Below are 23,973 nucleotides of genomic sequence, written 5' to 3'. Positions count from 1 at the left end.
TTTTGAACCAACCTGACCTAATTCTTAACTTTTCTGAGATTTCATGGAAACAAGTATTCTGACCAGTTTTCATTAAGATTGGAGCAAAAATGTGGCCTCAAGGGTGTAAATAAGCATTTTCTTTGTTTTGACCTAGTGACCTAGATTTTGATTCCATAGGACCCAGATTAGAACTCGCCCAAGATTTCATGGAGACAAACATTCTGACAAAGTTTAGTTAAAAAAAAGATGTTTTAACTTTGATTAAAGTGCAAAAGTGGCCTCTAGAGTGTAAACAAGCTTTTCCTTTGATTTGACCTAGTGACCTAGTTTTCGACCTCATGTGACCCAGATTCGAAATCTTCCAAGACTTTGTGATTACAAACATTCTCACCAAGTTTTATGAAGATCGAATAAAAATGTGGCCCCTAGAGTGTAAACAAGCTCTTTCTTTGATTTGACTTGGTGACCTACTTTTTAACCCCACGTGACCAAGATTAGAGATTTCATGGAGACAATAATTCTGACCAGCTTTCATGCACACCAGATGAAAAACGCAGCCCCTATTGCACACACCAAGTTTTTCTTTGATTTGTCAGTGACCTAGTTTTTTATCCCACATGACCTTTATTCAAACCTGACCTAGGTTTGATCAAGACAATCTGTTTAATTTCCATGAATATTCAGTGAAAAATACAGCCCTATTGGGCCGGTGGTCTAGTGGTAACACGCTTGACTGTCAATCCAGAGGTCCGGGGTTCGAATCCCGGTCCAGGCACTGGAAATTTCTGAGATGCTCATGAGTGTCTCCCACCTAACTAGAGGCCTGTACTGGTTCTTCCCAGGAAAGACGGCTTCGCGTGTATCGGTGCTATACACCGGGCATGTTAAAGAACCAGACTGTCTATTCGAAAAGAGCTAGGCTAAGTTAACCAGACACGTCTGTATCTGAAAAGTTCTCTCTGTCTGTTCTGGGGGCTTTATCTCACTCTATCCCTCTGGTCAGATCGCTCTGTGTCTGTACTAGTAGAGGATGATTTCATGCCCTGTGTGGCTGCAGTATATGTAAAGCACCTTTGAACGTGTTTATCATGAAAAGGGTGCTATAAAAATCTGGTATAATAATAATACACAAAGTTTTTCTTTGATTTGACCAGGTGACCTAGTTTTTGACTCCAGATGACCCATATTCGAACTTGACCTAGATTTCATCAAGAAGATTATTCTGATTAAATTTCACAAATATCCAGTAAAAAATGCAGCCCCTATTGCACACACAGTTTTTCTTTGATTTGAGCAGGCGACCTAGTTTTTGATCCTAGATGACCCATATTCGAACTAGACATTGATTTTATCAAGACAAACATTTTGACCAAGAGTCATGCACATCAGATGAAAAATGCAGCCCCTATTGTACACACTGCATTTTTCTTTGATTTGACAGAGTGACCTAGTTTTTGACTCACATGACTTATATTCAAACTTGACCTAGATTTGATCAAGACAATCTGTTCAAATTTCATGATCAGTGTAAAATGCAGCCCCTATCGGATAGACAAGGTTTTTCTTTGATTTTTGATCGGGTGACCTAGTTTTAACCCTACATGGCCCAGGTTCTACCTTGAACTAGAGGTCATCAAGACAAACATTCTGACCAATTCTCCAAAGTTTTAAACTTAAAATGTGGTTTCTAAAGTGTTAACAAGATTTTCCTTTGATCTGGCCTAGTGACACAGTTTTTGACTCCACATAACCCAGTTTTGAACTTTGCTTAAAACTCATCATGATAAACATTCTGATCAAGTTTCATGAAGATAGGGTTATACATGTGACCTCTAGAGTGTTACCAAGCTTTTCCTTTGATTTGACCGGGTTACCTAGTTTCTGACCCCACATGACCCAGATTCGAACTTGACCTAGAGGTCAACAAGACTAACGTTTTGACCAATTCTCATGAGTAATAGACTTAAACTGTGAACTCTATGTAGTGTTAACAAGATTTTCCCTTCATCTGGCCTACTGACCTAGTTTTTGACCCCACATATCGTAATTTCTAACTTGACATAGAGATCATCAAGACAAACATTCTGACCAAGTTTCATAAAGATTGGGTCAAAACTGTGGCCTCTAGAGTGCTAAGGCAAATGTTGACGTACGACGGCCGGGGGCGGACGACGACTGGTCACAATAGCTCACCTTGAGCACTCTGTGCTCAGGTCAGCTAAAAACCAAGGTTGGGATTGTATATGGGGTCATTGGGGTCAAGTTCAAGGTCAGCATTACTAAATTAATCTTCACACTCGGAAAATCACACGGTGGCACAGTGGTCTAGAGCATTAATGCCCTAATGGTTTCAAGCAGAGCAGGCTTCTTCTATCATATTCTGATCCCCTGCCTATACAATTTTCTAGGACAAAATCTTGTCTTGTCATCTATTTTCTCTTCATCATTCTGGTCAAATATAATGAAGGACTTTTTTCTATATGAAGCAGATATTATCCTGATATCTGAAGACCACGGACCCCTTTATTCAAGTCAAATATAACTTCAAAGACCACATCAAACGCATGACAATCCATGTATTTCAAGAAACTTTGTAGGACTTTTTTTCAAAGTGCTAATAAAAGCAGTTTCAAGAACTAAGCTTCCAAAACGCTGGAGATGTTACTACAAATTTTACAACAAAACACAAGAGCAAAATATATGGCAAGAAAAAAAGAATTTTAATACTGCATTCATTAGATGAGCACCTACTTTTGAACATTCTACAGGTAACGCTTTATGACAATTAAATATGTAACAGAAAAAAAAGTAGCAATAATGGTAATTCTTACCAAAGAAATATAACATAAATAAACACATGGTTTCAAATAACAGCAGCTGTCCTGGGCTTTACTTTAAACATATTTTATTCCCGGTAATACATGTACAAATTAAAAACATACATCATATAACAAGATAAGTAGGAAAGGATAAGAATGAAAGACACATAGTCTTATAGAATTCTTCTCCTTTACCTTTAAGAGGTGGACAATATTACTTCAATCCAGGATGTACATAGAATATCATTTCTATTTATTAAGGATCATTATTTCTATTTTATGAAATTTCAAATGGTATTTCAGTTATATAACTGAAACCAGAGTTTCTGGGTTCTGTACCAGTACAAACCTGTTCTCTGCAAGTAGCTTCCAACTTCCCCACATGAATTAGAGATGGACGACAAATGATTTCAGACACAATGTCTATAATCAATCGTCAAAGAAGAGAAACAGACATTTAAATATGTACAACTATGTGTGAGAAATCTGTGTACATGTAAATAATAATAAGTGTAAACCATAAATTGTTCAGTAAATCAATCTTTGTGCCGCTAAACACAAATGTACACAGTTTTGAACTAAAAAGTCAGTTATGGCCAGTACATTGTAAACATCAAGGTTTTTAATTTGGTTTAAATATCTAAGTTTTGAATTATGGGGAACATTTATGCCAAGTTATTTCAAAATCCCTTCATCAATGGCAGAGTGGACTGGACACCTTCTGAGTGTGACCTTGGCCTTGGAGCTAAGGTCTGGGTCTTGCGCATGAAATGTCGTCTCATTATGGCAAACATTTATGCCAAGTTATTTCAAAATCCCTTTATCAATGGCAGAGTTATGGACTGGACAAGAAACAGACCCTGTAAACATTTGACCTCTAAATGTGACCTTGACCTTTGAGCCAGGGGTCTGAGTCTTGTGCATGACATGTCGTCTCATTATGGTGAACATTTATGCAAAGTTATTTCAAAATCCCTTTATGGATGGCAGAGTTACAGCCCGGACAAGAATTTACAAAGACACACACACTGACGGACAGTGTGATTTTAATATGCCCGCCTTCGGGGCATAAAAACCAATACAGAAAGGAAATAAGTGTGTATAAACTCTGGAAATTTCTACATTGCATTTAAGAAAACTAAAAATTTCTACAAAACATTTATAAACACTGGAAATTTATATACTGCTTTTATGAACACTGAAAATTCCTCGATTTTATATAATCGAGATAATATGAATTTACAAACAAGAGCACCACCTACCGTTATAGTTCAGATTTTCTAAGTAAAAAAAACGGCCATAATTCTGACAAAATGCATACCATAGTTATGGTTCTTGGTCTACATAGTCGCCTAATGATGATAAACAAGTGTGCAAAGTTTCAAAGCTGTAGCACTTATAGTTTTTTAGAAAAGGTGAACCTTAACAAAAATTTTAACCCCCCACTCCTGTCACTGTACATGGTTTCATGACACTAGGTGAAATAATTTTAAGATATATGCAACACAAACTTTAATTACTTTATGTGTATTTTTCACAAAGTCAAGGATCATAATTCTGGTCTGGTTGAGTGAAATCCTAAACAAAACACCAGGCACACAACTTTACATGCTTTGTAACATTCCCCTAATGTTCTATGATTCTAAGTCACATACTTTTTGAGATACATTCAACACAAACTTGTATGCCCTTTATGCATATTTTTGACAATCAAGGGCCATACCTCTGGTCTGACAAAAATCCAGAACAAAATTACAGCTGCGCAACTTAACATGCTGAATAATATTCCTATGATGTTTCATGACCCTAGATCAAAAATACTTTTTGAGATATGTGCGAGACAACTTTTTTGCCTTTTTATGCATGTTTTGGACTAAGTCAAGGGCCATAACTTTGGTCTGGCTGAGTGAAATCTCTAACAAAACCCCAGGCACAACTTCACATGCTGAATAATACTCCTGTAATGTTTCATAATACTGGCTCATGTGCTTTTTGAGATACATGCAACACAAACTGAGGCCCTATTGCATTTTTTTGACTAAGTCAACGGCCATAACTCTGGTCTGGCTGTGTGAGATCCAAAGAAAACCATTAGTGCACAACTTCCCATGCTGAATAACAAGCCTGTAAGATTTGATGACTCTGGGTCGAATACTTTTTGAGATATGCACGACACAATTTCGGAAGAACGGACTGACAGATGGACAAGGGCAACTCTAAGTGCCCACCCCCCAACAGAGATTTTGGGAGAGCTATTGTTTGAAACATAATGGGACTGCATTTTTCTGTTGCATATAAAAGCAATGCATGTTATCATGTTACTACAAAACGACAGTAAACGGAGCCTTTTCGGGTATTTCCTGCCTTTGCATTATTTGAACTGTATGAACTTTGACATAACCTTATTGCAAGTAGAGAAATTATTTTAGCATAGCTCCTAGTGCTATTGCAGCCTTTAAATTCTCACAGCATGTTACTAGTACCGTACTAGAAAATACTGAATTGCACATACTGGGATATGAATTAAAGTTTTAGTAAAATCTATGACTTGAAGTCACAGGAAATGAAACTGCATTTGTTTATTAACTTTACCTATAACACATTGCAATCATATAATGAACAAACATGGCCATCATTTAATCAATAATAACGAGATTCATACAGAACTTTTGTTCTTATTCTTTGTAGTCTGCAAATCATAATGCTAATTTATCAAGAATTTGTTACAAAATATACAACAAGAGCACCGCCTTGCGGTTGCTGACGCTCATCTGATTTTTTTTGTATAATAGAAATATTGTCCTACCCATGATTTGCTAAGTCTAAAAAGGGCCATCACTCTTGCAAAAAGCAGGATAGAGTTATGTTTCTTGATGTACAGTGTCCACTTATGATGGTGAAAAACTGTTGCAAGTTTTAAAGCAATAGCTTTGATAGTTTATGAGAAAAATTGACTTAAACATAATATTCAACCAAGAAAATGATTTTTCTAAGTCCAAAAGGGGCAATAATTATTGCAAAAAGCAGGATGGAGTTATGTTGCTTGCTGTACAGGGTCAGCTTATGATGGTGAACAAGAGTTGCAAGTTTTAAAGCAATAGCTTTGATAGTTTAAGAGAAAAAGTTGACCTAAACATAAAACTTAACCAAGAAATCTGATATTTTCTAAGTCCAAAAGGGGCCATAAATCTTGCAAAAAGCAGGATGGAGTTATGTTTCTTGCTGTACAGGGTCAGCTTATGATGGTGAACAAGTGTTGCAAGTTTTAAAGGAATAGCTTTGATAGTTTAGGATAAAAGCTGACCTAAACATAAAACTTAACCAAGAAAACTGATATTTTCTAAGTACAAAAGGGGCCATAAATCTTGCAAAAAGCAAGATGGAGTTATGTTTCTTGCTATACAGGGTCAACTTATGATGGTGAACAAGTATTCCAAGTTTCAAAGCAATAGCTTTGATAGTTTAGGAGAAAAGCTGACCTAAACATAAAACTTAACCAGGCAACGCCGACGCAGACGCCGACGCCGACAACCGCTCAAGTGATGACAATAACTCATCATTTTTTTTCAAAAAATCAGATGAGCTAAAAATGAACAATTTTATATCCCTATTTCTCTGTCAAAATTAAGCCAGTCTTTCCAAGTAAGCATCATATCCTGCCTTTCTGTATAGTTCGGCCTCGGCGACAGGGTCGGAAGCTGCGGTAATTCCTCGCCCAACAATGATGAGGTCAGATTTATTCACAAATACTGCATCCTTTGGAGTTATGTACTGCTGACCAAGAGAGTCTGTTCCTGATTTTAACTTCACACCTACAAAATATATGAACAAAATCAATGTTGCATATAAACCTAAGGCAGGTACAGAACTGTCAGCATTTGTATCTTCTCTGTTTTAGATTCTTTCCAAGGAGAGGTTGCTAATTTAAATTCAATCAAATTTACAAAGCTGATATGCTAATGAATTGCAGCATTGCCTTTATATACACATATTCCTGCAAAAATGAACAACAAAAAAATGTTCGTGTTAATTTTTGTCCTCCTTAAAATTTTGTTATTTTTTGCACTTATTCAAGATTGACTGTAATCAAAGCTTTAAACTCAAGACACCTTTCCAGTCAATCTCCTGAACAAATTAGATATAGTGTTTTAAGGAAAGGCACAGCTGTCACATTTAGTTCTAAAACACAACGCCAAGGTGTTATTAAACACACCATTTCCAAAGCTTCAACAAAATATCTAGTTTTCTTATAGAGATAAAGGCAACAGTAAAGAGAACTTGTTCTCTGACCTAAAGATCTCAATTGTAAAAGCATACTATTTAACTTAAAAGAGGTATCTAACAATACCTGGAGTCATATGTATAAACACTGGATCATCCATGAGCTTGTTCTGACATATAAATCCAATCACAAAATCTGAATTTTCCTTGGCAATTTCAACAGTGGCTGAAAGTTAAAATGCTTCATGTTATTTTTTTCAAAATTTTGTAAGAGTATAGGGGTTCTCTCATAATTTCATACATTCAAAATCAGTAATAACTAGAGCAACCAATAAATGTGATTAATTTCCCCAGAATATTGCTTTTTCTGAAGGAAGATGACATTTTGTGCCCACAACAAAATTTGAATGGGGACTGAAAATATTATTGGTTGCTAAGCATGTTTTAATTTACCCAATCAGGCAATAAAGGACACTCTGCTTGGTAAGCTCCAGAAAGTTGGTATAACGAGTTCTGTAAATCACAATTTCAATGAATTTCTTTTGCAGAGAAAAAATTCTACAGTGAAATTTTTGTGTTTTTTCCCGCTATTATTTTCACTGAACACTAAGATGGACTATAAATCTATCTATCATCCATGTATTCACTTAATAAAATGTGAATTAAAACCATAGAAACTGATGTATGAACTTTGTAAAAATAAACTCTTACATTTAACTATTAAAGATTACTGAATATGGGCCTTGGTTTACTAAACATGCAGAACAACATAAAGGCACTGACGACATTCAATGCATTTATATTTTTGGGTGTTATTCACAAAACCGGAAATTAAACTAAAGTTTTTTTCTCTATGATTTTCATACTAAATACTAAAGGGAGATAAATCAGCATCTGCTACCATTACCTCTAGTATAATCTCCCTTGGCCAAAGAACCTGAACTGCTCATTTCAGCAACTAATAAGCAAGCTTTGTTTTTATCTCCGCCAACCTGACAAAAAACAGGAAATGACTACATAAATTTATATGATTTATAATTAATACAAATAAACAAGAACAATATAAGATATAACAAGAGAGTTGTGTAAAGACAGTGTGTTCAACATTTTGTAAGCCCTCAACAAAATACTAGACTGCATGTAAAGACTTAACAGACACATATTCTTGTTACTTTGTACCTAGAATGTTTGAATGTCCAACCATGCATTAGGAAGTTATACAATGGATAAGAAAAATGGCTTCATAAAGATACTCGCCCACAGTTAACTTAGGATGAAATTTTTCAACATGTTCATTTCCACAAAGTTTGGCATAGAGTGTATATATAACACTGAAAAAATGATAAAGTGGGTGAAAATAAAAGTTAGATATTGGTAAAAATGCCAGAGGAATATACATTTTCTGCATTATTTCAAAACCGTTGCAACCATTTACTACCTTCTGCACAATTTTTGGTTATCTATAGAAGTATCTTGCAAAAATCATGTCAATAAGTTGTACCACTTGTCACTTTCAGAGTACTGGTACTCACTTTCATAGATTTTTGAGAGAAATTATTTTTCGCCTAAAATGTGAAGGTTAGTCCCTTTAAGTGAGACCTTTACAATTGAGCTAGGGGTCTGGGTAAAAAATGTGAATGAGTTTAATCATACCTGTTTAAGTCCTGTAACCACTCCAGCACCAGGTACGGTATGTGCATTTACAATATCTGCCCAGTCAGCTATCTTGTGGATCCCACCTTTATACTGATGTAGTACTGTGTTACCTATGTCTCCAAACTTTCTAAAAACAAAGAAACCAACAGCTATATGTTTTTATAAACATATGAGTATTTATGAGTTCACAGTAGAGACAATTTGCTTATAAAGACCAAATTTGGACTCCAAAACTGGTCTTTGCACAAAGATTTGACTTTAAATCAAATTACAAGTAAAGGCACAGTAACATAAACAAGAGGGTCATGATGACCCTATATCGCTCACCTGTTAAACTTGACCGTGTAATCATAAATTTAAACATTCTGACCAAGTTTCACTAAGATAGGGTCATAAATGTGGCTTCTACAGTGTTAACAAGCTTTTCCTTTGATTTGAGTGGTGACCTAGTTTTTGACCCCACATGACCCAGTTTAAAACTTGGCCTATGAATCATAAAGATAAACATTCTTACTAAGTTTCATGAAGATAGGGTCATAAATGTGGCCTCTAGAATGTTAACAAGTTTTTCATGTGATCTGAGCATGTGACCTAGTTTTTGATCCCACATGACCCAGATTCGAACTTGACCTAGGGATCATCAAGATAAACATTCTGATTAACTTTCATGAAGATAGGGTCATAAATGTGGCCTCAAGAGTGTTAACATGCTTTTCCTTTGATTTGAACGGGTGACCTAGTTTTTGATCACACATGACCCAGTTTCAACCTTGGCCTAAGAATCATCAATATAAACATTCTTACCAAGTTTCATGAAGATAGGGTCACAAATGTGGCCTCTAGGGTGTTAACAAGCTTTTCCTTTGATTTGACCTGGTGACCTAGTTTTTGATCTCACATGACCCAGTTTCGAACTTGGCATAGAGATCATCAATATAAACATTCTATGCAAGTTTGTATCAAATCAAAGCATAAATGAAACCTCTGTATGGCTAAAAGTGCCAAAATAGAAAATTTCTCTAGAACCCAAGATGGAATCTAGCCGGTTTTCAAAAGAAACCGAGGTTTTACTGTGACTTAAGTAGTGTGTAAGTACGGTTAAAATAAAATGTTAAGTGTCACTTCTATCCTATTCACAAGGTAAAAATTAACAAATTTTGGCTCTTACAAGGGTCTATCAGGGGCTGTAAACTCTGGAACCTATGATTGGATCTGACGGATTCATCATGGAATCTAAGATATTTTGCAAGTTTGTATCAAATCAAACCATAAATGAAGTCTCTATATGGCTGCAAAAGCCAAAATTGCAAAATTGACCACTTTAAGGGGCCATAACTCTGGAACCCATGATAGGATCTGGCCAGATTTTGTAAGGAATCGAGATATTATGCCAATACAAGTTGTGTGCAAGTTTGATTAAAATTGATTGCAAAATGTTGTCTCTATTGTGTTCACAAGCCAAAATAACGAATTTTGGCCCTTTAAGGGGCCATAACTCTCAAACCCATGATGGGATCTGGCCAGTTTTCGAAAGGAACCGAGATATTATGCCAATACAAGTTGTGTGCAAGTTTGATTAAAACTGATTGCAAAATGTGGTTTCTATTGTATTCACAATAAATTGTGGAAGGACAGACGGATGATTGACGAAGGGCGATCACAAAAGCTCACCTTGTCACTATGTGACAGGTGAGCAAAAAATATGTTACTGAAATCTATGATTTTTTACTTTAAACAATATCATATCATTAGTCAACACCATCAGTGAGTGAAATATCATGGAAGAAGCAGACAGGTTATAACAATCTGAAATTATTTTCATCCGGTAACGTATTCTCACTTTGCCAGATTGACTTTTTCCGCTGGAATAGAAAGAATTTTTCAACTTTCCCTGCTGGTATGGAAAACATTCTCCATTTGCATTACTGGCTTTTCTGGCTCGTATGAAGTCAAGTACTCAAATGTACTACAGTAGTGTCTGGAGAATACCAAAATAACACACAAGAATATTAGTAACATGGAAATTGTCGATCTTTATCATGCTTGCACTATCTTCAGTAAATCAACAACACATTTAATGCAATTTCTTATGTTTTCATGTAACCCTAAAGGATCCAAGGTCTCTGATTATTAAAATCAAAAGAGTAATGCACTCATGCAATATTACAGTAAGAAATTATGCATTTTTCATCATTATGCCAGTCAAAGATGAAACAAGAGGGTCACTGACCCTAAAGCGCTCACCTGAGTACAAGGCTTCAAATGTGTTTGTGTAACGTAATGGTACAAGTACAAAGTTAGGTTTCTTCTATGTTAGCCTGTTTATATACATGTCACACACATTTTTGAACTTAGGGCAATAATTTGAACAATTATGGTAGACAGTACAACTCTGATATCACATGCCAAAATATCAAGGCTCTAGCTATTATTGATTCAGAGAAGAAGATTTTCAAAGTTTCTTATATATAAGCCTATATAGTAAGTACATAAAATCTGTAAAAAGATCCTTTAGAAGCAAAGAATGCAACCAAGAAGAATAATAGCAGGCTCGGTTTGACTGAATCTGTTCATGAGAGGTAATGAAATGTGCAACACCTCTCATGCCCCCTAGCACATGTCACACTTAGGGCAATAATTTGGACATAAATTTTATGGTAGAGAGTCACACCCTGATATCACATGCTCTAGAGAAAAAGATTTTTAAAGTCTGATAGCTGAAAACCTATTTCTAACGAAAATGACCCATGTGTTCAATGAACCCAAACTATATGAACAACTTTGAAAGAGGCTACCAGAGATCATTTGTGTAAAAGTTTCATCAAAATCCATTCAGTGGTTTGGAGAGAATGTTGTTTAAAAGAAATTGTTGATGAAAAAGTGACCACGCCCTCTGGCGGCCATGTTTTTAATGAATCAAAAAATTTGAACAGTATTTGTAGTAGGTCAAACAAGGACCATTTGTGTGAAATTATTTTGAAATTGGGCTAACAGTTTTATACAAGAAGATTTTCTAAGTTTCTACCATATACACATAGGGAAAAGTGACCACGCCCCCTGGCAGCCATGTTTTTTGACAAATCGGAATAATTTGAACAATCTGGGTATAGGGTCACACAAAGACCATTTGTGTAAAATTATTTTAAAATCAGGCCAGCAGTTTCACACAAGAAGATTTTTAATGTTTCCACTATATACATATAGGGAAAAGTAACCACGCCCTCTGACGGCCATGTTTTTTGACGAATCAAAATAATTTGAACAATCTTGGTAGAGGGTCACACAAGGACCATTTGTGTAAAATTATTTTAAAAACGGGCCAGCAGTTTCACACAAGAAGATTTTTTAAATTTCCACTATAAATATATAGGGAAAAGTGACCACGTCCCCTGGCACCCATGTTTTTTGATGAATCGGTATAATTTGAACACTCTTGGTAAAGGATCACACAAGGACCATTTGTGTAAAATTATTTTAAAATCGGGTCAACAGTTTCACACCAAAAGATTTTTAAATTTTCCACTATATACATATAGGGAAAAGTGACTATGCCCTCTGGCAGCCATGTTTTTTGACAAATCAAAATAATTTAAATACTGTTTGTAGAGGGTCACACAAGAACCATTTGTGTAAAATTATTTTAAAATCGGGCCAACAAGTTTCACACAAGAAGAATTTTTGAATTTCCACTATATACATATAGGGAAAAGTGACCACGCCCCCTGGCGGCCATGTTTTTTGAAGAATCGGAATAATTTGAACAATTTTGGTAGAGGGTAACATAAGGACCATTTTTGTTAAATTATTTTAAAATCGGACGACTTGATGGACGGACGAATGGACAGACACAGCGTGATCACAATAGGTAACCATGAGCACTTTGTGCTCAGTTGAGCTAAAAACAGCAGTTTCTAAAATATCAATCAAAATTTGATTTTTCAGCCACTAATGGATCAGAATCTAACCTTCCAAACACTTAATGTCTTAAAAAGTTAGTGTTGTATCACTGACTATCATACTGAGACTGCAGTCAACAATGCAGTTACAGCTGTAGGTCCGAGTCCTCACCCTGCCTCATGTCAAAGTCTTTCTTACTGGTAAGATTGTTTTGGGCTTTGCACCATTTTCCAACAGAATTTCAGTTATGCAAGAGGAAAATTAACCTGACCAGTATTTCTAGATTCAAGTACTAGCCTATTCACCCCAAGTAACTATCACCTTCTCTACATTAATCAGAGGTGGAAGACAAAATGATTTGACACAATGCCTTCTATCAAGTCGTCGCGGAGAACACATGCCTTGCCCAATACTGAACTTACTACCCCGCGATCCGCAGTTCAGCCTTATCTCTATTGACCTAAGCAGGCAAGCTTCTTTCTGAAGAGGAGGTCATATAGTTTAACTGCTGAAGAAATCTGATTCTACTTCAAAAGCCAGCAATTTTAAGAGAAATAATTAATGACCAGAGGGACACCTTGGATCTTCCTGCACTGCTAGAGCTGCACAGATACCATATGACCTCAGTTTGGTGACTTAACATCTAATAACAAGATGGTCATGATGACCCTGGATCGCTCACCTGAGTAATATGAGCTACATGTTTCAAATGTCAAACTGATGATAAAATATTAAGAAAGTCCGTAGGTCACATTCATGGTCAATGAAATTTAGTTTTATGATTTGTGTGCGAAACTGTGTATGTCATCAAAATTTCAAGGCTTTATCTTAAAAAAACAAGAAAGTAGGTCAGCAGGTCAAGGTCACAGTCAAGTGACATCATAGTACTTGGGGTCATTAGGTAATTATAATTAAACAGTCTTGGAAAAAGGATCAGATGAATTTTTAAGTATTTTTCCTATATAACACACATAATAACTAAGTGACTCCAGGGCGGGGCCTCTTTTAACCCCAGGGGCATAATTTGAACAATTTTGGTAGAGGACTACTAGACAATGCATCATACCAAATATCAAAAGCCTAGGTCATATGGTTTCAGACAAGATGATTTTTAAAGCTTTTTCCTATTTAAGTCTATATAAAACTTGGGACCCCCAGTGCAGGGCCTCTTTTCACCCAAGGGGTACAATTTGAACAATTTTGGTTGAGGACCATAAGACAATGCTATAAACCAAGTATCAAAGGTCTAAGTGTTGTGGTTTCAGACAAGAAGATTTTAAAACTTTTTTTCCTATATAAGTCTATGTAAAACTTGGGACCCCCGGGGCGGGGCCATAGTTGACCCTAGGGGGATAATTTGAATAATCTTGGTAGAGGACCACCAGATGATGCTACAAACCAAATATCAAAGCCCTAGGCCATGTGGGTTTGTACAAGATTTTCAAAGTTTTCCCTATATAAGTCTATATAAACCATGTGACCCCCGGGGCGGGGCCATATTTGACCCTAGGGGAATAATTTGAACAATCTTCGTAGAAGACCACTAGATGATGCTACATACCAAATATCAAAGCCTTAGGCCGTGTGGTTTTGTACAAGAAAATTTTCAAAGTTTTCCCTATATAAGTCTATATAAATCATGTGACCCCCGGGGAGGGGCCATATTTGACCCTAGGGAGATAATTTGAATAATTTTTGTAGAGGACCACTAGATGATGCTACACACCAGATATCAAAGCCCTAGGTCCTATGGTTTTGGACAAGAAGATTTTTAAAGTTTTTCCTTTCGGTTGCCATGGTAACCAGAGTTCTGCATGGAATTCAATTCTTTGAACAATTTTGAAAGGGGGCCACCCAAGGATCATTCCTGTGAAGTTTGGTGTAATTCTGCCCAGTGGTTTTCAAGAAGAAGATTTTTTTTAGAAAATGTTGACAGACACACGACACACGACAGACATTGAGCGGTCACAAAAGCTCACCATGAGCCTTTGGCTCAGGTGAGCTAAAAACAAAAAGCGGGATCGATAAAGAGGTTCTTTTTATTAACCCTTACCCTGCTTAATTTCTATAATGAACTTGTCCATCTTTCAATTTCGACAGTACCATTAGCTGTTAAAAGGGGTGCTTACCAAAAATATACTGACTGAATGGCGAACAGTGCATACCATGATCAGACTGCACGGATGTGCAGGCTGATTTTGGTCTGCACTGTTCGCAAAGTCAGAACATCTTGCCACCAGTAGACTAAGGGTTAAAATACAGAAACTTAAAAGACATACCTATCTTCAAATATTAGAAAATTATGTTTCTTAGCCAGTTCCTGTAGTTTATGTACAAATGTATCACTGAAGTCGTCTATAATATCTGCATGTGTCTTCACAATACACACTTTACTTCCAACCTGATCCACTAGCTAGAAATGATAAATACAACCGTTGGTAGATAGACATTGTAATACTGGAGTAGACTGTAATTTATTTAAAGACGTAAACAATTTGCAACAGCTGTTTTCTCTTTATAGTTTGACGGAAATTTAAGACTTTAAATTGCCAGGATTCTCCATTTTCTAAATTAAGGCACATACAATTCCTCATACATTGTCAAATTAAATATAAATTTTGATTTTTTATGTTCATCTGCAGGCATGCCATTCTAAAGTCTAACTCTAAGACTCTGGGCCCATTTTCAATATTTCAAGTCTTGAAATTTATACTGTGGCTCAAGAATGTGCTAAATATTCTATAAAGCCAGTTTTTAGTTTAATAATATTTTATTGTATTTGTTATTAGGCATATGTACAATAGTATGAACACAAAAGTAACATATACAAATGGATTGGGCCACGAGTTATATCAACATCAGCAAACGGCCCGTTCCACATGAAGTCAAATTAACAGCTCTGTAAACAAGTGATAGATATATGTCTATGACAACTTTTTAACTTGAATGAAAGAAAAAAAAGAAAAATAAGATATGCTTTAAAACCTATTAATTTCTGATAAAGAAGTGAGAAAACGAGGAGAAAATGACTGTAAGAAGATGAAAAAATAACTTGAACTGAGATTAGATAGATCTAACATCATTGTTTCACAAAGAAAAAAATATTTTAATGATTGAAAAATAATCAGAATCCAGTTAGAGAAAAAGGAGGGACATTCTCTGAATTGTTCGACAGCCGGCACCCGCACCACCCAACCACCCCGTGGACCCATCATCTACATCGGAAATAACACAGGGGCTGCAGTAGTAAAACATTATAAAAACGTTTGTATTTTTTATAAATTTTTGAACTTCTGCAAATAGTCTAACATTTTCTTCATCAGTACGACTACTTATCCAAATAATAGTTTGTTAGTATTATCGGATGAAACGGTCGTGTATTACGAAATAATATTATTCTTTGGTCAGCAAATAAGCGACATCGGAAAAAATAATGTTCAGCATTTCGAAATTTACCACAGTTACATTTTGGAGTGTCTTTTAGATGATTATTGAATAAGTCTGCATGTAAGTTACTACAATATTTCTAATACGGCGTGATGGACCTGTTCAGCTCAGTTTCCACTAGGAAGAATGTTGGTACAATAGGGGGTTTTTATACTCTTTCAATTTTGTTTGAATTTTGCGAGTGTAATCTATTTGCGCGATATTTTGATCTTGTTCGTCCACAGTTTATCGCTGATGGTATTACAGATTTGAATATATTTCTAGCGTCTGGTAGCGTTACAAATCCGAGTTATTTCTAAGAAGTACGAGTTAGAGTCTAAAACAGTTGGCGAAATAGTATATTTAAGTAATCGGGAAGTTGACCATATTTATATTTATGAACTAGAATCAATTTTGCATTTTTCTCTGTCTGCAAGTGAATACCCAACCTATTTCGCGTAAGAGATTTTTTATGAGACTGACCTAGTAAGACCGCTTACTATTCCGCTGCTCATATTGTAATTTTTCAATATATTCTTTTCATAAGAAGTACAATATCCCAAACTATAGACGCATATTCCAAATACGGTCTTAAGTATGTAATATAAATTTGATTGAGTGATTTTCGCTTTATTTTGAATTTAAGCATTCTCATAGAACCAAGTACTTTAGAAGCTGATGCTACGATGTTAGAAATATGGGTAATGCCAAGAGCCGTCCTGGCTTAAAGTTAGACCTAAGTGTTTATGATTTTCAACAAAGTTTAACTGTGAGTTCTGGAAAGTTAATTTAGGTCTAGCCATATCTGAAAGGGAAAAAAATAAGACTTCCGTTTTCGAAGGATTGAAGTTGACTAACCATTGTTTGGACCATTTATTAATTATTTCTAGGTCTGCATTCAAAATTGATTCCATGTATTGTGTATTTGAAGATGAAACCGCGAGAGAACTATCGTCTGCGAAAAGACGTGTAACACTAGTAAGGGACTCTGCAATATCATTAACGTAGATGAGAAAAAGTAACGGCCCAAGCACCGGTCCCTGTGGAACGCCTGATTCTAAAACTTTTTCATTAGAAAAAGTAGAGCCGACAAATAAAGCCAGTTCATTGTAATTTAAAGCTGCATTTTGAAAATGCTAAATTTAAAATCCATGGTTTTTACCAAAGACAATAACTGTTTTTTTACCAAACTTTGCTTGTAGATAGTCCTATGATTACAAAAATGGTCTGCACATTTACAACAGTAAGTCTGCATTCAATGTGGAAAAAAATAACTTAAGCTTCTGAAGTATTGTGTTGCTAAAAATAGACCTGACAGCTGATGAATGTAAATGAGAGTTACCTGTAAGATATCACTGGCACTGGTATGGTCCGCAGATACAGCAAGATTGGACTGTTTTTGTTCCATTATCTCTAGTAACTGTTTGCTCACTGAATTTTTGCACAAATTGGCCCTTTCTTTGTATGTCATCTCCTAAAAAAGAACTGCTACTTTTAGCTGTTATATTTTGTTTTTGCGAGGTTTAACACCATTTTACTACAGCATTCATGGTCATTTGCAGCCATCCAAAGACCTCGATTCTTGACCAATGTTCACAAATATTATGTACGGTGGTCAATTCTTTTGTGTATTTCTAGAATAAGTTTTTTTTCACCGGTTATTACTTTGTATAAGTAGGAAGTGAAATCACTCAATTTCGTGGACACAAAATTTCCTGAAACGATAAAGTCAAGGGAATACAAATTTGTAGATTTTGACATAAAATGTATGGGAATTCCAACGGCTCAATTTTGACATTAGAATTAAATTTCATGGATTGAGCCAACTACAAAATACATGGATATTAATGATTTCATAGTAAACTTCCCCACATAAGAGGTGGATGATAAGAGAAATTTTTGGAAGCCTTCAGATTTGCTTAGCAGGTAGAATAAACACCTATGAATCAGAAGTTTGACCTTCAGGGTAAGGTGAAGGTTATCCAGGACAAACTGACAGAGGACAGTATATCTGATATCAATTGTCATCCACAAACGTTTCATATGGGGAAGTTGTAACATACTTGAAGAGAAAGTCGAAACTAGGACAGACTTTTGTAATGACAATTGCTTGCAATTACAAAACTGAAATACTGTTGATAAATACCAGGTAATGCTAATTCCAAATCAACCAAACAAACAATATTTAAATAAATCTAAGCAAAGAATATTTTCCAAGACAACAATCAAACTTAGTTACCACTATATTATTTCATGGGCTGAAATCTTGTAGTTTCAGCAAAAATGACTATTTCTTATATAAGCCTATGGTGAAAAATAACTGGAGGAACAATATTTTCAAAAAAGATCTAACAAAACATCAAACTCACCACTATATCTTTGTTACTGGCTGAATTTCAGGCTTTAAAAACATACAATTTAGCAAGAAACTACATTTGAAACAAGAGCTGTCACTCATGGTGACAAATGCCCCCCCCGGCAGCACCTTGACCTTTGACCTGGTGACCTTGACCTTTGACCTGGTGACCCCAAAGTCAGTAGGGGTGGTGTACTCAATAAGTACTATCAGCATGTGAAGTTTGAAGGTCCTGGGTGAAGTGGTTCGCGAGTATAAAGCCTTCATGCAAAAAGTTAACGTTGGCCCCTGTGACCGTGACCTTTAACCTGGTGACCCCAAAGTCAGTAGGGGTGGTGTACTCAGTAAGTACTATCAGCATGTGAAGTTTGAAGGTCCTGGGTGAAGTGGTTCGCGAGTAAAAAGCCTTCATGCAAAAAGTTAACGTTGGCCCCTGTGACCGTGACCTTTGACCTGGTGACCCCAAAGTCAGTAGGGGTGGTGTACTCAGTAAGTACTATCAGCTTGTTTAGTTTGAAGGTCCTGGGTGCAGTGGTTCGCGAGTAAAGTGCCTTCAGGCAAAAAGTTAACGTTGGCCCCTGTGACCGTGACCTTTGACCCCAAAGTCAGTAGGGGTGGTGTACTCAATAAGTACTATCAGCATGTGAAGTTTGAAGGTCCTGGGTGCAGTGGTTCGCGAGTAAAGTGCCTTCATACAAAAAGTTAACACTGGCCCCTGTGACCGTGACCGTTGACCTGGTGACCCCAAAGTCAGTAGGGGTTGTGTACTCAGTAAGTACTACCAGCAGGTGAAGTTTGAAGGTCCTGGGTGAAGTGGTTCGCGAGTAAAGTGCCTTCATGCAAAAAGTTAACATTGGCCCCTGTGACCTTAACCTTTGACCTGGTGATCCCAAGGTCAGTAGGGGTGGTGTACTCAATAAGTACTATCAGCATGTGAAGTTTGAAGGTCCTGGGTGAAGTGGTTCGCGAGTAAAGTGCCTTCATGCAAAAAGTTAACGTTGTGACGAACGAACGGACAGTTGAAAACTAATATGCCTCCCTTTGGGGGCATAAAAAGTGCATGCCCCTATACTGCTTCATTTGAATGGATGTGGCAAATGATGTAATATATGGGTAAATAATTGGTATATTTTTTAAAACCTATATGTTATGGACAGGTCAGGGAAAAACACCTATCAACTTTTGACCTCAGAGTATGACCTTGATCTTTGAGCTAGGGGTCTGGTTGTTGTGCAAGACAAATGGTTTCGTTTTGGAAAACATTTGTGTAAAAAAATATTAAAATCTGTTGAGGAATGGCAGAGCTATGGACCGAGTAGGGAAAAAATCCTTTTGAAATTTGACCTTCAAGTGTGTCCTTAACCTTAGAGATCTTGGTGTTGCGCATGATATATTGTCTCATTATGGGGAACTTTTGTGTCAGTTAATATTAAAATCCTTTGATGGATCAAAGAGTTATGGGCTGGACTGGAAAAAAAAAACTATTGACATTTTACCTGTGTGACCTTGATCTTTGGGCAATTAAATTTCAATTTGCTGGGTTTAACGTTGCACTGACACAATTATAGGTCATATGGCGACTTTCCAGCTTTGATGGTGGAGAAACCCCAAATGCCCCTCCGTGCATTATTTCATGACAAGCAGGCACCTGGGTAGAGCCACTGACCCTTCGTAAGCCAGCTGGATGGCTTCCTCACATGAAGAGTTCAACGCCCCCAGTGAGGCTCTAACACATCGATGAGGGGCAAGTGATCAAAGTCAGCTACCTTAACCACTCGGCCATGGAGGCCCCCTCTTTGGACAAGGACTGTGGATGTTGCACATGACATGTCAACTCATTATGGGATAGATTTGTGCCATGTAATATTAAAATCCCTTGATGAATGACAAAGTTACAGACAAGACACAAATCTGTGACAAATGAACAGATGGACGATGCTGCAATTACCAACCAAATGCCACCCACAGTAGGGTGGGGGTGGGGGGAGGCATTATAAAAAAAAACATTGTAGGACAATATTTGTTTCAAACATGTGGGACTGCCTTAAACTTATATTACACTTTATTTCTTTCCTTCAGTTGATTTTTTTCTTTCTTTACTGAATATAAAACTGATGGACAATTGAAAAGAAAGCTTGTTATTGTGAAATCATTTAATTTCATGGGCTGTTTTGTGGGGATATGAATTTGTAATTTTAAGCTGTACAGCATCAACTGAATTGGATATATACCTGTTTGCTAGAATTTATTTGTTTTTTGTTAGGTTTAACATTGCATCAGTACAATTATAGGTCATATGGTGCCTCTCCAGCTTTGAAGGTAGGTCATATGGCGACTTTCCAGCTTTTATGGTGGAGAAAGACCCCAGGTGCCCCTCCGTGCATTATTTCATCACTGGCGGACACCTAGATAGAACCACCAACCATCCGTGCCAGCTGGATGGTTTCCTCAAATGAAAAATTTAACACCCCGGGTGAGGCTTGAACCCGCATAGATGAAAGGCAAGTGATTTGAAGTCAGCGATCTTAACGTTCAGCCACAGAGGCTCCCTCTCTAGGATTTAAATAGCAGAATGACCCAACAATGACCCAACAATGAGATCCATGAAAATTAGTCCCCCATGAATATAAATGATTTCACAGTATATTACAGATTTAGCTTTCTTTGCTGGAGTATCACCACTTCCTACTGATGGTATCGTTGGGTTATCAAATCTGTTTCCCGCAACAAATTTCAGTACACGGCTATACATTGTCTCGTCTATTTTTCCATTCTTTTTCAGGACACTAACAAGCTGAGTCATTGTAATCACACTGAAATAAAATCAATTTTTATCAAAATCACCATCATCATGAATGAACTATAACATCCTAAAAGAGTGATATAAAAAGATTTATCACTCAAAGTGAAATACAATAAACTTAACAAGAGCTGTCTATTAGCAACAAACTCGCTCGATACTTGAAATGCATCCATATAGTACTAGCTCACATGCAAAGCTATACTAAAATTTTCCAAGTTGAAAACTTTAACTGGAAATGAAAATATTATTGATTTGAAAAAAAATAGGGCCACAAAGGCCCTGTATTGCTCACCTGACCTATTGACCTAGAGATCATCAAGATTAACATTCTGACCAAGTTTCATTAAGATATGGGCATAAATGTGGCCTCCAGAGTGTTAACTACTTTTTCCTTTAATTTGACCTGATGACCTAGTTTTTGACCCAACATGACCCAGATTCGAACCTGACCTAGAGGTCATCAAGACAAACATTCTGATCAATTCCCATGAGTTTCAAACTTAAAATTAGGTCTCTAGAGTGTTAACAAGCTTTACCTTTGATCTGACCTGGTCACCTAGTTTTTGACCCTACATGACCCAGATTGAAACTTAACCTAAAGATCTTCAAGACTAACATTCTGACCAAGTTTCATTAAGATAGGGTCATAAATGTGGCCTCTAGAGTGTTAACAAGCTTTACCTTTGATTTGACCTGGTGACCTCATTTCTGAGTCCACTTGACCTAGATTTAAACACTGACCTAAAGATCATCAAGATTAACATACTGACCAAGTTTCATTAAGATATGGCCGTGACTGTGGCCTCTAGAGTGTTAAGTAGCTTTTCCTGAGTTGACCTGGTGACCTAGTTTTTGAACCCAACTGACCCAGTTCGAACTTGACCTAAAAAAGATAAACATTTTGATGAAGTTTCATTAAAATACGGTCATAAATGTGGCCTCTAGAGTGTTAACTAGCTTTTCGTTTGATTTTACCTGGTGACCTAGTTTTTGACCCCACATGACCCAGGTTCGAACTTGACCTAACGATCATCAAGATTAACATTCTGACTGAGTTTCATGAAGGTGCAGTCACAAATGTGGTGTCTAGAGTGTTAACAAGCTGTTCCTTTGATTTGACCTGGTGACCTAGTTTTTGACCCCACATGACCCAGATTAAAACTTGACCTAAAGATCATCAAGATTAACATTATGACTGAGTTTCATGAAGATGCAGTCACAAATGTGGCGTCTAGAGTGTTAAGCTTTTCCTTTGATTTGACCTGGTGACCTTGTTTTTGACCCCACATGACCCAGATTCGAACCTGACCTAAAGATCATCAAGATTAACATTCTGACCATGTTTCATGAAGACACAGTCATAAATGTGGCCTCTCGAGTGTTAACAAGCCTTTCCTTTGATTTGACCTGGTGACCTAGTTTTTAACCTCAGATGACCCAATATCAAACTCTTCCAAGATTTTATTTAGGGTAACATTCTGACAAAGTTTCATTAAGATTGGGCCAAAATTGTGACCTCTAGAGGCTTAACAGTCAAACTGTTGATGCCGCCAGTGGCGGACGACAGACACAGGGCAATCACAAAAGCTCACCTTGAGCACAGAGAGGCTGTTACAATGATAACAAGAGCTGTCACAGGAGACAGCGCGCTTGACTATTTCGATGCTGGTTAGTGAAACTTGGCACATCTGTGGAAACTGGAGCTGTCACTGGAGTGTTTAATGACTCCAATGGTTGATGAAGATATTGCACAATAGCTTGAATCTGTGTCAAAAATATTAAGTAATAAGAGAAGAAAAGATCAAGTGTATAAAGTGTATAAAAAAACTATACAAGTACAATTCTAAGCAAAAAGGGGGCATAATTCATAAAATATTGGTGCAAGAGTTATGCATGTTGTGTCATATGATGTGGAACAACTACTTCAAGTTTGAATCGAATGCATTTCGTAATAACTGAGATACAGTGAAAATGCATCAAAATTAACCTTAAAATGGGGGACATAATTCATGAAAAATTGGTGCCAGAGTTAGTGTTATTGGCCTCACATCATATAATGTGGGAGATGATGTGGAACAACTACTTTCAGTTTGAATCAAATCCATTTAGGAATAACTGAGATAGAGTGAAAGTGCATCAAAACTTTAACCCGAAATTCTAAGTAAAAGGGGGGATAATTCATGAAATATTGGTGTGAGAGTTATGGCCCTTGTGCCATATGATGTGGGTGATGATGAGGAATAACTATTTTAAGCTTAAAGCAAATCCATTGAGTAAAAAGAAAATGTGGAAAAACCTTTAACCAAGGTGGGGACGCGGAAAGACTCAGACGCTGGGGCGAGTAGGATAGCTCTCCATATACTTTGTATAGTCGAGCTAAAAATGTCAACATTTTTCATCATTCTTTACAAATACTTTCTCCTTAGTTTTACTGCTTTGTTGAATAAACCCTTCATAAACAACTTTGTTCAAAAAGGATATTGACATTATTCACCCAAACTGTGAACTGGTCACTTTAAAAACACAATACATATAAACACACTGCAGCTTTTTACCTATGAAGATTGACACCATCCCTTTTCAGCCTCTCAGTACCTCCTTGTTCCCTCTCTAGTAACACTACAGCATCTTTCACTTGTAACCCATACTCATTCAGAAGCTGAAAAAACACATCAATTTTTATTTCACATTGAGCTGAAACATTCTACTACATGTACACAAATTCTACAAATTGAAGTTAACCGCATACTGTCAAAAATTAATATGTGTTGGGGATTATGTTAGAGTTTGCTCCCCTTGACCATATAAACATG

At 36.6% G+C, this 23,973-nt stretch overlaps 1 protein-coding gene across 2 annotated transcripts in view; it reads right to left on the bottom strand.

The window, feature by feature from the left end:
- Positions 1-2,679: 2,679 nt before the first annotated feature.
- LOC123536315 (uridine 5'-monophosphate synthase-like) overlaps positions 2,680-23,973 on the bottom strand; it is a 36,136-nt gene continuing 14,842 nt past the window's right edge. The window contains exons 4-11 of one of the 2 annotated variants that reach the window (XM_053528164.1): positions 23,716-23,819; positions 21,008-21,170; positions 17,344-17,475; positions 14,855-14,988; positions 8,676-8,805; positions 7,930-8,014; positions 7,150-7,248; positions 2,680-6,613 (exon numbers count right to left, since the gene is read on the bottom strand). In XM_053528164.1, coding sequence (XP_053384139.1) covers positions 6,426-6,613; positions 7,150-7,248; positions 7,930-8,014; positions 8,676-8,805; positions 14,855-14,988; positions 17,344-17,475; positions 21,008-21,170; positions 23,716-23,819 — 1,035 coding nt within the window. In that variant the 3' untranslated portion in view covers positions 2,680-6,425. The remainder of the gene's footprint in view (positions 6,614-7,149; positions 7,249-7,929; positions 8,015-8,675; positions 8,806-14,854; positions 14,989-17,343; positions 17,476-21,007; positions 21,171-23,715; positions 23,820-23,973) is intronic. The other variant, XM_053528165.1, reaches the window with a different exon arrangement.

Source organism: Mercenaria mercenaria, chromosome 17 (genome assembly GCF_021730395.1).
Source record: "Mercenaria mercenaria strain notata chromosome 17, MADL_Memer_1, whole genome shotgun sequence".
Lineage (NCBI taxonomy): Eukaryota > Metazoa > Mollusca > Bivalvia > Venerida > Veneridae > Mercenaria > Mercenaria mercenaria.
Note: the sequence above shows the minus strand (reverse complement) of the source record. Positions and strands in the feature narration are given on the sequence as shown.